Consider the following 14,827-nt stretch of genomic DNA (forward strand, 5'->3'; position numbering starts at 1 on the left):
GGTTTGAAAAGTTCTCAGAATCACCACTAGATGTCAGTGCTAGGACAACGAGGTTCCCACATAGTAATAGGCCATCCTTTATTAATAAACACTTGGCACGTCAGTGTTCTGGGTAGAGATCTGTGGTGCGGACGTCACTTTGTAGTTGTTCCCCTGCAGTGCTTTGTGAAGATTGAAAAAATCGAGATTCGAGCGGTGATTAAGTACTTCGTAAAGAAAGGTATGAAAGCAAAGGAAATTCATGCCGATTTTCTGAACACACTGGGGGACTCTGCTCCTTCATATTCAACTGTTGCAAAGTGGACAAACGTTTTTTAATAGTTTTAAGAACGTAAATATTTCTGACTATTTAGAGGATTCCGTAATTTCTTATGGAGAGACAACTTTAAGTTAAGTCTAATCAAATGGACATTGTGACATTTCCAAATGAAATATTGAGCATGTTCTTTTTCCGTTCATATGTGTTTTTACGCCATCGGAAGTTTGCTATTCCCAAGAGAACAAGCAAAATAATAATAATACTCCCATAAGCATAATGTTACCATATTTACGCGTGTATAGTGCGCGTGCATGTATAATGCGCACCCTGGTTTTTGATGGGTAAAAGTTACAAAAAATTATATCTCGTATCTAAATGCACAGTACAATCCAGTTTGAAGAAATGGCTAAATGACTTCATTAGTTGTAGGTCGTAAAGCTGTTGGTATTCTGTCAAGAGTGAATATATAATCATACCTATTCAATGAGTCACCTGTTGCTACGTAGACCAAGAGGAGAATATCCTCTTGTGTAAACAATAAGTCTCCAACCCATGCCACCTCCCCCTTCTCCCTCCACTGTGTTTAGCATCCCAAAGCTATCACTCTTTAACCACCTTATTTATTCTGTAATAGTCAAAAACAAGATCAAAATTACATTAAGGATTTGCAGTGCTCAGGAAGTTATTTTCTATTATTTCTCGACCAAGAAATACTGCTGATATGCATCCCAAGTGATGGAAGGTGCATGCTTGAATTCTGCCAGAGTTGCGATGCTTTTCTTGGTGTCACAGAACATTACATTACAAAGTGAAAAATCATGTGAAATGGCCTTCAAACTTTTATATGTGGTTTTGCTCATTCCTTCTTTACTTTTTCTAAAAGAACTTCAAAATATATACATTTTTCGTCACTAATGTAACATTTACACAAGGCACATTTAGGACCTTCAAACTAGCAGTTAGCAGCACAAGATTTCTTCCATTAAGGAATTTCCACACTCCATATCTATATTATTATTTGGCCAGTATACATTTTAATTATTTTTTTCTTTTTCCTTATGTTTTCTTTCATCCAAAGCACCATAGAAATCAGAATGTTCCTTCATTTTGTGATGAACTTATTTCAACCGCATTTCACATTAGTGTCGTTATCTTGAATGGAATACTGTTGCCATATTCAGAAACTGCATGATCTAAGCTTTCCAACGATATATAACATGATAGGGTTCCGTAAACATGAAAAGTCAATGAAATTGTCCCAAAATCATGAAATGACCCTGTATGGTTTCATGTCGGCTATCTGAATTATTCCGTGCGTACCACAGTTTTTGGGAGCAAAAATTTTGGAAAAAAGTGTGCATTATACATTAGTAAATACGGTAATTTTGCTTCCTTCCTACAACCATCCAGCACACAGACCTCTCTTTCCCAATCTTGCCTGGAGGAAAAATCTGTGGAGAGGAGCAGTTTCCGGGTCTCGTGCCTTGCTGGACGTGGAACTGTCACTCGTAGCTTGGCCTTATTCCCTCTCCTTGTGCATTCTAAGCTCTTACTGGTAGTCTTTCTGCACCCATCCTCTTCACGTGTCCGAACCATCACATCTGTGCCTGATCTATCCTGTCCTGAAGCTTCACCATCCCCACCGTCTGTCGGATCTCCTCATTTCTTTTTCTATCCCTTCTGGTCTTCCCCAATATACTCCTTAAAAATGTCATCTCCACTGCCTGCATCTTTCTTTTGTGTCTGTCATTGTCCAAGTCTCTGCTCTGTACGTAATCATTGGTACATAGTATGTATTACACAGGGTGTCGCAAAACTCTATCAACAACGCTTGGGTGCTGGTAGATATCATAAAAACAAGTAACTTTTCCCTATAAAGTTTACCTCGAAAGCGTTTAGTTTCTGCGCTATAAGCGCTTAAAATCTATCCTGTACGTATGCAACTCAACACAGCAAACACTTGCTCTGACATAACTACCAGGGGTTCGTGGACGGGTTGCCACTAGCGTTCCTAGTTAAGAGAGACGAATTGAAAACAACAACTTGGGAGTCTTACCTGAACAAAATCCAAAACATTAATGATACTTGTGATGTTGTAAGAAGCATTGACAGTATTAATAAACTGACCAAGACAAATAATGGGCAGACTGAAATTCAAGATTACTCATTCTAAAATATCTCCATAATTGACTGATTGATTTGGATTATTTTAATTCACTTTTCTGCCACCTTTGGCTAATTGCGAAGATGAGGATGATATGATGAAATAACAAATGACACCAATGTCTAGGCCAGGATTTAAACCCGAGACACCTGGTGCCGTACCAACCTGTGCTAACCACATTAGCACGGAGACCACGAACGAACAAATGTAAACATGATGTGTTTGCTGCCTCGTTTCGAATACGCAGACTTGCTGTGTTGGGTTGCATACATACAGGATAGATTTCAAGTGCTTATAGCGCAGAAACTAAGCTCTTTCGAGGTCAACTTTATAGGGAAAAGTTACAGTAGAGCGTCGATTATCCGAACGTCGGTCAACCGAACGACCGCTTAACCGAACTGTGTACTCGCTCGCACCTGTTACTCTCCCACCCTACCGTCCATCATCCCCCTCACTCCCAAACCAAGTTTCCCACAGTAGTTGCCGCACTGAGCCACCGCTGGCGGAACATTGCTTCTAATGGGGCCTTCATAAGGCGCTGCTGACCGGCCAAGCCGCCAGTCGCTGTGTTTCAACAATCAGCACACTTCTGTCGGTGTATGTATTGTTCATGCAAAATGCGTATGTAATATGTACATATTTTTGTTTAATAAACTGTACCACATACTATATATTCCTACTAAAGTTGCCTTTGTACGTTACTTTGTAATACTTAAACAGATGCCTGTTTTTATGAATAAATTTACTGTACAGTACTTCTTTTTGGCAAATAAACATGTACAGTTCGATTATCCGAACAAACCAGTTTTCCGAACACCCATGTCCCCCAATTACTTCGGATAATCGACGCTCTACTGTACTTGTTTTTAAGATATCTACCAGCACCGAAGCGTTGTTGAAAGAGTTTCGCGACACTCTGTATATTACCTTCTTGCATTTCATAGATACATCCCTGTTCCATATTAATCTTCGAACACTTTGATAGAGTACCTTTTTCACATCATATATTTTTCTATGAATTTTCAGGGGTAAAAATTATGCATATTTACAACATAAAATATTTCTATTAAAGTTACAGTAAGTTTCTATCACTTATATTGAAGACTGAAGCCACAGCACATACAAACGGATAAAATAGTTAAGAGAAACAAAGCAACCTCGGCCACTATATGCACTCTCACAAAGGCAGTGGTAAAATTGGCACATTGGTTTCCAGTGAGAACGAACTCTGCACAAATGCAAACGAAGTGCCAAAAGGCATCACCCACATATGGCGAGACAACATTATGATACCGATCAGCAGCGAACGTGTTAAACTTTAGAAAAATCGTGGTCATCCAATTGGTAAATCTTTGCTGTAAGCCTACATAGATGTAAATTAGAAACACCATTCAATTTCTTACCAACCTCTTCTCTACCACCTTCTGAATTCAGCATCAGTTGTGAATATGATAGTTAATTGGTCCCATTTAAGAAACTATTTTGACATCTGTCTAAATAAAACACTATTACTCTAGTGAAACACAAACACTTACCCGATAATGAGAGCTCTTAACAGAGTGTACTTGGAATCATCCTACAAGAAAAGATATATTGATATTAATCTTCAATAAAACATCTCTAATTCAATAATGCTGTATAATAATAATTACAAACACATGCAGTGCCTTTCACACTCAAGTTTTCTGTGGAGTAGAGGCTAACATGCTGGTCAGTGAGAGGGAGCGCATCTGCCGGAAAACTGGATCCAACATTCACGTAACTGGAACCACTAGCTATGTAAAGAAGTAAGCTCTTACAATTACATTCACAGTTGCAATTACAATGAGCAAGTACCTTGTTACAAGAGACGTTGGAAACGTTGCCCTACTGAAGCCACACATTTACGGCATATTTATACACAAACACGTATCAGTTCCTCTTCCAAAATTGCTTCAATTTCTATCGATATTTTCTTTCATATTCTTCCAATGTATGGCTTCAGGTTTAAAAGCTTCGTAGCTTGCCATGCAGATGTCATGGAAATGTCTGTTTCATGGCAAGGCACCGGGGAATTTTGTAATGACGTAAGAGTCATACGTAAAAATTCGTTATCTTAAATTGTACGTATAACATGCACGAAAGCACCAGTAAAACGTATACAATGTAAAACACTTGTTAACACCTTAACACTTCACAAACTGGACACAGCTATCTGGATACTGAAGCACTCACGCATCCAGTGTTAAGGTCATCATACAGCTGTGAGTCTAAATGCCGGTAGATCACTGCATAGCATGCTAGCGACCGCTTCACAGACAACTCACGTCAAGTGACCTTACTCCCAAGTAAATAACAAAATGAATTAATCTGGAAATTATTACTATTTTTAATTACATTAAGCTTTAAATGTTTGTGAAGGCATATTTCACCAACAAAAATTATTAGCAACTGTAGCCTATATCCTTTGCAGACAAATTAAGTTAAACTTTGCTACATTTTTAAAGCGTCACACGGGTAACACGTGCTTTTCATGCATTCAGGCTGTCATCATAGTTTTTTTACTAGTTATCAGGAGGGGCATGCATATTTCGTTTTTGACGAAAACACAAAATGTGAAATAGCACACTGTAATGATAATTTTTACATACAAATAAACTTAATAGTCTGATAACTACAATATATAAACGTGCAATTAGAAGTGAAATGTTCATTTTATGTAATAAATATAATTTTAAATTTAAATTTAGGTTTCCATTCACCATTTTTAACACCAAAATGCCATCATATTTACTGCTTTTGATTCACAAATATGCCCAGTTTTTATTACTGCAATCTTGATCTCTTATTCACCATAAAAATACAGTATGTGGTGGCTCTAGTTATCAGATACCATGAAATACTTCAAAATTCTATGAAATCAGTTCATTATGAATATTTTAATCAAATATTGTGTCTACAAACTTGTATTTTATGATGAATGTCACACACGTAGAGCTGGAATACCGCAGTATTAGTATTCTTGACATGCATATTATTTTACCACTACTAGAACTTAACCCTATAAAATTTCACTATGAGATTAGAATTTGAGACTTACCGTGCGGACAAATATTCCAGATGCAAAGTCAAGAGGAAGAGAGCTTGACAGGGCAGTCATTTCTTGAGCAATCCTCATATTTTGGCTGGACTTGGGCATCAAAGCCTTTTTGAATTCGTTGCTATAGGAATGAGCATTCGCACCATCAACTGCAAATCAAGACAGACATAACTTATTATTTTATTTGCCATTATACATAGGGTGACCAGACATCCTCTTTTATCTGGACATATCCTCCTTTTTAGGTATCTGTCCGGCATCCGGGTGGATTTTGTAAAAATCTGAAAATGTCCTCCTTTTTCGAAAGAGTGTAGTATCCATCATTGAAAATGTGCTGCATAAAGAATGCTTCCACATCTATTAATATCATGTGTTATTTTACGTCTGAAGTATATCACTTGGGGCACATTAAGGATTCGAGCAATGCTCACTCAGCATTTGAGAGCTGAACCACGACCACTTTGCCCGAATGAGTCATTAGTATTAATCTAACTCATTGCATAGTTCTCTGAGCGGGGAACGCATGAAGTTTGTGCATTTCTTTTCGAGTTATAAATACTCCATGCAGATAAGTGTAGTGAGAATTTTGATTGTTAACTAATATTTACTTTTGTGAAATAACGAAGCGAAAGTGTAAATTCAACAATGACCTCCTAAGAAAATATGTAGCTTTTAAGAATGGAAGAAACAAATATGAGGAAGAGAGTACAGTTGTCATTTTTCCCTGCTGTTGAAAGAGTGTTAGAAATATTCTTGGCATTAAAATCACATTTCTTGTTCCAATCTAAACGACTTAAAATTTTAATTCAGTGCTCTGGAAGTAGTTAAGGGCATGCGATACAATTTCCATGGGAATCTTCCCAAGCCGTCCATGGCAGTGTGCCAACTTAGCTCTCTTGGAGCCAGATCTGGCTCTTTCGTGCACTCTAGCCGGACCCTGTGGCCGAGTGGTTAGCACATTGTGCTGCGACGCCAAGGGTCCCGGGTTCGAATCCCGCTCGGGCTTGGTTGTTTGCGAATGTCCATTCATCAATTTCATCACTCATCCCCATCTTCACAAATTAGCCAAGAGGCACAAAACGCAAAGTAAAATAAACTAAATCAATCGATCAATCTTCCGTGCACTCGTTCGGCTGTGAACTGGGACGCCCACCTCCCGTGCCCCACTATGATGCCATCTCTGGTTCCGACCCACATAGACCACCTTTTGTCATAATTATACATTTTGCACGTGACGTGATATTGTTATATTGACTGCGTCACCCCACTCTCTCTTATCTCCCCAGCTACTTCTTTATAGCGCAATGTTAGACGTGAAATTGACATAATAATGTCGTCAGGGAATTCTTTACTTTCGATTTCATACCACCATTGGTGGATTATTGAGATGGGCGATGCCGCCAGATCTAGATGTTGAAAACTAAGAATAAATTGTCATCAATTTAGAGTTAACGATAATAGCAGTACCCCCACCCCTAGACAACTAACATTACCCTAGAAGGCACTTTATCCAGCCATCGTAAATCTAGCTCCATGAGAGCCAGTTTTAACTCCATTTAAGGTGAAATTTAGTTCTTTTATGCCCATCAGGTTTGGCAACACTGCCAGGAGGCAAGGAAAAAAGCATTGATCATATGGGAGTATGATTTGATTCATTCTCTTCTGAATATAAAACTTCCGATGGAATAGAAAGAGATGTCAACGGGAAGAGGGCAGTTTGAAGATGAATTTCGTCAGCGGAAAAGTCGAAACTTCCATTTGATTAGCCGTAACTTAATGTTGAACTTGATTCCCCATAAGAAATACATGGGATTCCAAAAATTCTTATTCATCATATTTTTCAAACATCGTGTCCAGCTTAATAATCGACATAACAAAATGTTTGCACTTGCAACATGGAGAGAAATTCATACTCTTGGATACACCCAGGGTTTGTTTTAGTAGCAGTGCCCATTCGGGCGATACTGAAATAAATGCACAATTGGTGCGTAATTGTATCTCATCGCCTTAAGCAAAGCTTTGCATTCACCTATGGGGATTTTTCATTCTAAAAGCCAAGAATTGGAAAAAAAGCAAAACTCAATTACAGACTGGGGGCACATAGTGGTACGAATCGCACTTTAAACTGTAGTCCAGTCCCGGTTAGCAGTTGTGTGCATAAAGTGAACGAAACACCAAAACTCAATCTCAAATCATAGATATTCTTAGTTATTATTGTCAGGTGTTAAAGAATAGATTAGGGTAAGAGGAAATTATTGGAAAATATCATTGGAGAAGTATCTGTGAGCAAAGTGTCGGTAAGATAAGATTTTTTTATTAAATTAAGAGTAATGACAAATGGGTTGTGATTTTTTTTTCTTTTTTGTGGTGTCCTCTTTCTTATGGCTTTGTCCTCCATTTTCACCATGCTCTGTCCTCTTCTTTGAATGTATATGGCTGGTCACCCTAATTATATACAAGTAATTTACATGTACACAGAACCTCTATTTTACATTCCAAGATTTTCCATTTTCCTGCATTATACAGGGTGTAACATAAATATATGTCAATACTTTGGGAACATATTCCTCACTTGGAGACGATGAAATAATGTTATATGAACATGAGACCGGAAATGCGTTATTTTCGAAAATGCTGCACACTGTGTATGAGGCGAAAGCGGTGTAGTGTGGAATGTCGAAAAAGCTGACAGATGCCACATACCCCACATCTGAACTGGCGGGAAACATGGTGGGAGACATTGGTGTTGACCCCAGGTGAAATTGGGGGAGGGGGGGTGCAAACTACAGAACACCCCATACCAGAACACTGCACACCAGATCTGTAGGTAACAGACAAACAAGTTCATAAGAAATGCTCAAAATGTCTGCCATGTGCACGGAGACACACAACAACTCGCTGTTGCATACACTCCCGGATGCACTCGTGAATCCATGGAGAATTCCGTATCATATCAATCCGTCCAGAATACAGACACAAAGACTCTCAGCATCGTGCACCGGTGTTGCATACACAAAAGCCTTTAAATGACCCCACAAATAAAAGTCTAGTGGGTTGAGGTCTGGAGAGCGTGGAGGCCACGGAATGGGTCCAATCCTACCGATCCACCTACCAAGGAAATGTCGATGCAGAAACAGACGAACATTCACACTGAAATGGGCAGGAGCTCCATCGTGCATGAAGTACATGTGTCGTCATATATTGAGTGGCACTTGTTCCAATAGCACATGTAAGGTGTCTCGTAAGAACGCTTTGTATGTCTGTCCGTTAAGCCTGGGGGGGAGCACATAGGGCCCCACCAAGATATCACCCACAATGCCAGCCCACACATTGAGGATGAACCAATGTTGATGATTTGATTGCACAATCACATGCGGATTCGCGTCAGCCCATACATGCTGATCGTGGAAATTCACAATCTGGTCATGTTGGAAGGAGGCCTCATCGTTAAACAGCACAGTTGCACTGAAGTCAGGGTTTGCACATTGCTGGCAAAACCATTCACAGAACACTACTCTTGTGGGGAAATCGGCTGCTGACAGTACCTGCACGCATTGTATATGGTACGGGTACAACCGGTAGCCACGCAACACTCTCCAGATAGTCATGTGGTCCACATTACGCCTGACTGCTAATTGTCTTGTGCTGACACTCGGTTCGCCTTCAACGGCATGCAGAATCGCCTCCTCCAGTTGTGGGGTCCTCGTCCGTCTCGGCCTCCCCCTGTCACGTGTGGCAGGCATGAATGTTCCTTGTTCCCTCAGACGACGATGTATTGCCTGAAACATTCTTCTGTCTGGGCACTGTCGTTCTGGATATCTCTCGCAGTACAAATGCTGAGCGCGACTACTATTGCCGTCTGCTAACAAATACATGAAATGGGCATCGGCCAATTCTGCATTTGAATACCTGTACATTTGACTGTACCTGCACCCATGTCCGTGATGAACACACAACAACTGACAGTACTTCCTCGATGCTGGTCTGGCAAGCATTGACGTAATTTGTATGGCAAGCTCACTACGTCTTCCTGTTCACATCGGACGCCACATGTGGTGAACTGCCGAACTGACACGTTGTACCTTCCCCTCCTCCGTACATTCATCCGGGGTTCACCAGAACGTCTACTACATTACATGCGGACTGCGTGTTCTGGTATGGGGTGTTGTGTAGTATAAGGTGTGCCGGTTAATAATTCTTAATTGATCCGAAAGAAAACAAGTGTATCTGGGGAGAAAGGTAACAAATGTTTTATTCAAAGTATGCGCCATCGCTAGCTATACATTGTGCCCATCTGTCCGTCAAATTGTGGATGCCATTCCAGAAAAATCGTTCACATTTTGAGGTGATCCAATCAGCAAGCCATTGTTCGACATCTTCGTAATTGTTGAAGTGTTGCTGGGAAAGTGAGTGAGACATCGATGAAAACAAGTGGTAGTCCGAAGGGGCTAAGTCTGGTGAGTATGGCAGGTGGGGCAAGAATTCCCAGCCAAGTGCAGAAATTGTGTCTCCGACGCCTTTCGCTGTGTGTGATGAGGCGTTGTCGTGCAGCAAAATCACTTTTCCGTGTCATGTCGCCTAATCTGGGCTCTTTTCGATCAATGCATGGTTCAAATTGATGAGTTGTTGAGGGTAGCGAATGGCATTCACTGTTCCACCTGGTTTCAGAAGCTCATGGTACACCACACCCTTCTGATCCCACCAAATGCACAGCATTGTTTTCCTTCCGAAATGATTCGGTTTTGCGGTCGATGTTGAAGGTTGTCCAGGGCCAAACCATGAATTTTTGCATTTTGGGCTCTCGAAGTAGATCCATTTTTCGTCCCCAGTCACTATCCGATGCAAGAAAGACATTCTTTCATGCCGAGAAAGCAACACTTCACACACAGTTTTTCGCTTTTCCATTTGTCTGTGGTTCAGATGATGTGGGACCCATTTTCCTGCCATCTGGATCTTTCCCATGGCATGAAGACGATCAGATATGGTTTGGCGACCAACATTTAACTTCTCTGCCAGTTGTTGTTGTGTTTGTGTGCGTATCGTCTTTGTCCAACAGCGCTTGCAATTCGGCATTTTGGAATTTTTTCAGCTGTCCCGAGATATCTTTCGCTTTCAAGTCAAAATCACCACTTTTGAATCGTCGAAACCAACGCACACACGCATCTTGCGTTAGGACATTGTCACCGTACGTTTCCACAAGGATACGATGGCTTTCACTCGCTTCCCCCCCCCCCCCCCTTTGATTGAACAAGAAAAGCAGGACGTGCCACACATGCTCCTTATTTGGTTTGAAGGTCAACATGTTTCCCACACAAACCCAATATCACGATCACTCGCACTCTGTTGCACAGGTACCTGGCAACACACTGACGTAACAGTCGAGACTGTGCACCAACCCTTGCTTCCAGCGGCATCCAGCGACGAAATTAAGGATTATTAACCAGCACACCTGGTATGTAGCATACGAACTGTAATGTGTCAATAAAGCTTTTCCTGACTACGATGTGTTTCTCGACCTCCCTCCCCTGCAATTTCACCCAGGGTCAACACCAATGTCTCCCACCATGTTTCCCGCTAGTTAAGATGTGGGGTATGTGGTGTCTGACAGCTTTTTCGACATTCCACACTACACCGCTTTCGCCTCATACACAGTGTGGAGCGTTTTCAAAAATGCGCTCTAATGTGTCAATGACACATTTCTGGATCCATGTTCATATAATATTATTTCGTCTCCAAGTGAGGAATATGTCCCCCAAGTATTGACATATATTTAAGTTACACCCTGTATACCGGGTTTTAAAAATACTCTGATGAGTATACTTATTATTTGCACTAAATAAATACATCAACTTATTCTCGATTTGAAGTGATTTGAACTACACACAAAAACGTCCTTGTTATCTCATTCACTTGTTTTTAACAACTGGTTGCTAAGCAACAAAACAGCATACTAATACATTTCTTTCATTTTCTTTCACACATAAGAAGTGATTATACATTTCACAATTTGAAATTAGTCACATGCCGTTCCGCGGAGCAACCAAGAGTTAATGCTGGGCCGTTCCAAGAAAAACCTATTACACTGAATGTATATTTCGGTTTCTCAATCACACAAATATTTCGGGTGAAAAAAATAAGGGGCAAAGACTTTTTGATTTGCCCTCGTATTATATTGTTTAATAGGAAATAAACTGGATATTGTAATATTAACAACAAAAAAATCACAACCTGCTATCGTGCTTGTACTTTGATTAGAAATTAGGAAGCAAGTACTAACCTTCAATATCACAGCTTAAGAACTGATATTCCTTTAGGATCTCCTTGTACCTGGCAGCCAAAGCTTCATCTGAGTTGTCAGCTGCTACAGGAAGCTCTGCACTCATCTCAGTGGAACCGTCTTGGCCCTTCCTGCTCTCAGCAAAGAACCCGCCAGCCTTCAGGGCTTCATTGATCTTCACATAAACATCACAGTAGTCCCTGCAACAGATCAAAGTGAATAACTACTTATAGGTGTTTCATATTTAGGGATGACCCGATATGAAATTTTGGCCAATACTGATATAGTGCCAATAATTACATATGGAGCAGAGACTTGGACAATGACAGAGAGAGACAAAAGAAAAATGCAGGCAGTGAAGATGAAATTTTAAGGAGTATATTGGGGAAGACTAGAAGGGATAGAACAAGGAAGGGGAGATCCGGCAGACCATGTGGGTGGTGAAGCTTCAGGACAGGATAGATCAGGTACAGATGAGATGGTTCGGACACATGAAGAGGATGGATGCAGAAAGACTACAATGCACAAGGAGTGGGAATAAGGCCAAAGTGAAGACCAAGATGTTGGTGGAAAGTGCAGATAGCGGAGAGTGTTAGAAGAGGACAAGATTGGAACACCGTGGAAAGAGAGGAGTGGTGGAAGACCAGGAAAAAATGGAGAGGCTTGACTTCTATGCCGACCCTGCCAGAAGCAAAGTATGATGATGATGACCAATAAAGTACAGACATAAAATTTACCAATACCGATAACCAATATTCTACCGATCCAATATAAATTTCCAAATGGTCCTTGAAGAACATCAATGGTTCATTGATCTCCATAATAAAGGTTTGTTTCCAGGCAACTGCAGTGTTGCACATTTAGATTTTTCTTTCAAAGAAAGGTATGGATATTGGCCACAAAAATTATAATACAATGGCAGAATTTTGCACTAAATAATAAGATATTTATAGATATATCGGATTGATAAAATAATTGTTAATTTTACTGATGAAACAATATGCCTACATCGGCGAATACCGATAGAGTTCCATTTAATATGTCCCATCCCTATTCATATTACATCAGGAATTAAAATCCAAATAAATAATTTTGCATGATGCAGACCCTGCCCTATTTTACAAGTGTTGAGTTGTTGTGGCCACTCTAGGACCATGATAAACTTCAAGCATAACTCACGGTATTCAAGATGATTTTTCCAAAAATTCAAGAATACTAGCAGATGTTTTCTCGATATTTCAACCTTACGTGTTACCTCTCAACAGCCAGACACATAAATATATTAACAATATATTTGTGTGTTGATTTTTTAAATATTCTAATTCAACTCAATGGTATATACAGGGGTTGGACAAAAATATGGAAACACCTGCGAAGAAAAGCTGGAATGCTGCAGCTAATAAGGTGCAGGACCGCCTATAGCTACCAAAATGGCCTGCAGTCTCCGAGGAATGGACAAATACAAGTCCTGGATGGGGATAATGGGATCTTGCACCATTCTTCATGCAAAACATGGTCACAATCCTTCTGTCTCTTTCACGCAGTGTACATTTTCGTCCACGCAGGTGTTTATCTGATGATGTCTTTCCGGACACACTATTATGTCATCATGATCTTGGATAGAGTCCCTCTCGATACACCAAATAACATGGCTACTTTGGTAACAGAGGCGCCTGTAAGGTGGGCACCTACAATTTGCCCTTTTTGAAACCCTGTCAGCTCGGACATGTTCAGTATCAACTGCACTGCACGCTATCTACAGCGCAACTGTCGACTCCTACCAGTCCATCAGGGTCCTATCTCAAAGCACAAAACAAAAGAATGTCGCACCGCGTCCGATTTTAAGTGGAAAAATTGCGTTGATATCACCCGTTCCGATGTCGTGGTGTTTCCATATTTTTGTCCAACCCCTGTATATTAAAATTGTTAATTCTGTTAATAGTTAAGGTGTGGAGTTCACATTTTCCATTTCAAATACTCAGACTCGAAATACATCTACAAACACACGTCTCAAATGTTACGGGTTATACTAATCTATGAAAAATTGTTAATTGTATAAGAATTTCAAACTCATATTTAACTAATCAACCTCAAGATACCTTGTCTTGCAATAATCTTCCGCCTGTCCGATAGATTATTCTGCATAGGACACTAACAAAGCAAATGGATCGAGAGAATTCTGTTTTATTTTCCATGCAGCTTTCCTTTCCTTCCTCGATAAAAATAAAAGCTAAACTGTGAAAGTGGGAGTTGTTTTGAACTTCTTCCGGACAGGAGATGACGGATGTTTCCACTCCATTGATGCAGCCTTCAATTCGGGTGTGCTATGGTGGACCCACGTTTCATCCCCCGTCACAATCTGAGAGAGAAACTCATTTCCTTCCCGGTGATAACGCATGAGATGCTCCATATCTGCCGGGCCACGACCGAGAGGCACCTCCCCTCGTTTGCACGCACTACGCTCACGCCATCTGTTGGATCACAGTCGTACTTCACCCACTGGTTTATAGGGGTCCGTTGTGTTCCAACACGGCCTGGTTTCCCCCATTGCTGTACGATTTCCCTGGCAAAACTGGGGGGAGACATATTTTCGGACTTTCCCTCGTAAAAGTTTTTTACGTGTACGGAGAAAAATTCACGTAGAATTCCTGGAGCCAATAATTCATGCATAATTACCGAAATTCAAGGAATTCCCAGTGAGTAGCCACCCTATTTGTTTTAAGACCAGTTTATGCACAAATAGGATAATCGGGACTGCACCTATAGTTTAAAGTGGGATCTGAACCACTATGCACCTCCACTGGGTAACGAACCTGCAATCTCTTGATTACAAGATGACGACGTTGCCACTATGCCTTCGAGGAGGTCCTATTTTACAAATGGTACGACATACAAAACATATTACTTTTTGTTCAAGTGGTTGAGAAAATCAAGAAAACAATCACAAATGAATTTGAATTAGCAAGTTTAAACATGAAAAACTTATATTTCAAAGTTCCATCTCATCTCAGGAAAGAAAATCCCAGACATCTCCAGGTATTTTCAAAT

At 40.4% G+C, this 14,827-nt stretch overlaps 1 protein-coding gene across 1 annotated transcript in view; it reads right to left on the reverse strand.

Moving 5' to 3' along the window:
• The window catches only part of LOC145983507 (putative ubiquitin-conjugating enzyme protein 17), a gene marked incomplete at its 5' end in the record, with an annotated part of 35,000 nt that extends 23,021 nt beyond the window's left edge, over window positions 1–11,979 (reverse strand). Inside the window, 3 exons of the mRNA XM_083116595.1 lie at window positions 3,959–3,999; window positions 5,503–5,651; window positions 11,780–11,979. Of these exons, the coding sequence (XP_082972721.1) occupies window positions 3,959–3,999; window positions 5,503–5,651; window positions 11,780–11,979 (390 nt within the window). The remainder of the gene's footprint in view (window positions 1–3,958; window positions 4,000–5,502; window positions 5,652–11,779) is intronic.
• Between the last annotated feature and the right edge of the window lie 2,848 nt (window positions 11,980–14,827).

The sequence above is a fragment of the Lepisma saccharinum genome, unplaced genomic scaffold, assembly GCF_977018435.1.
Source record: "Lepisma saccharinum unplaced genomic scaffold, izLepSacc3.1 HAP1_SCAFFOLD_1135, whole genome shotgun sequence".
Taxonomy (NCBI): domain Eukaryota; kingdom Metazoa; phylum Arthropoda; class Insecta; order Zygentoma; family Lepismatidae; genus Lepisma; species Lepisma saccharinum.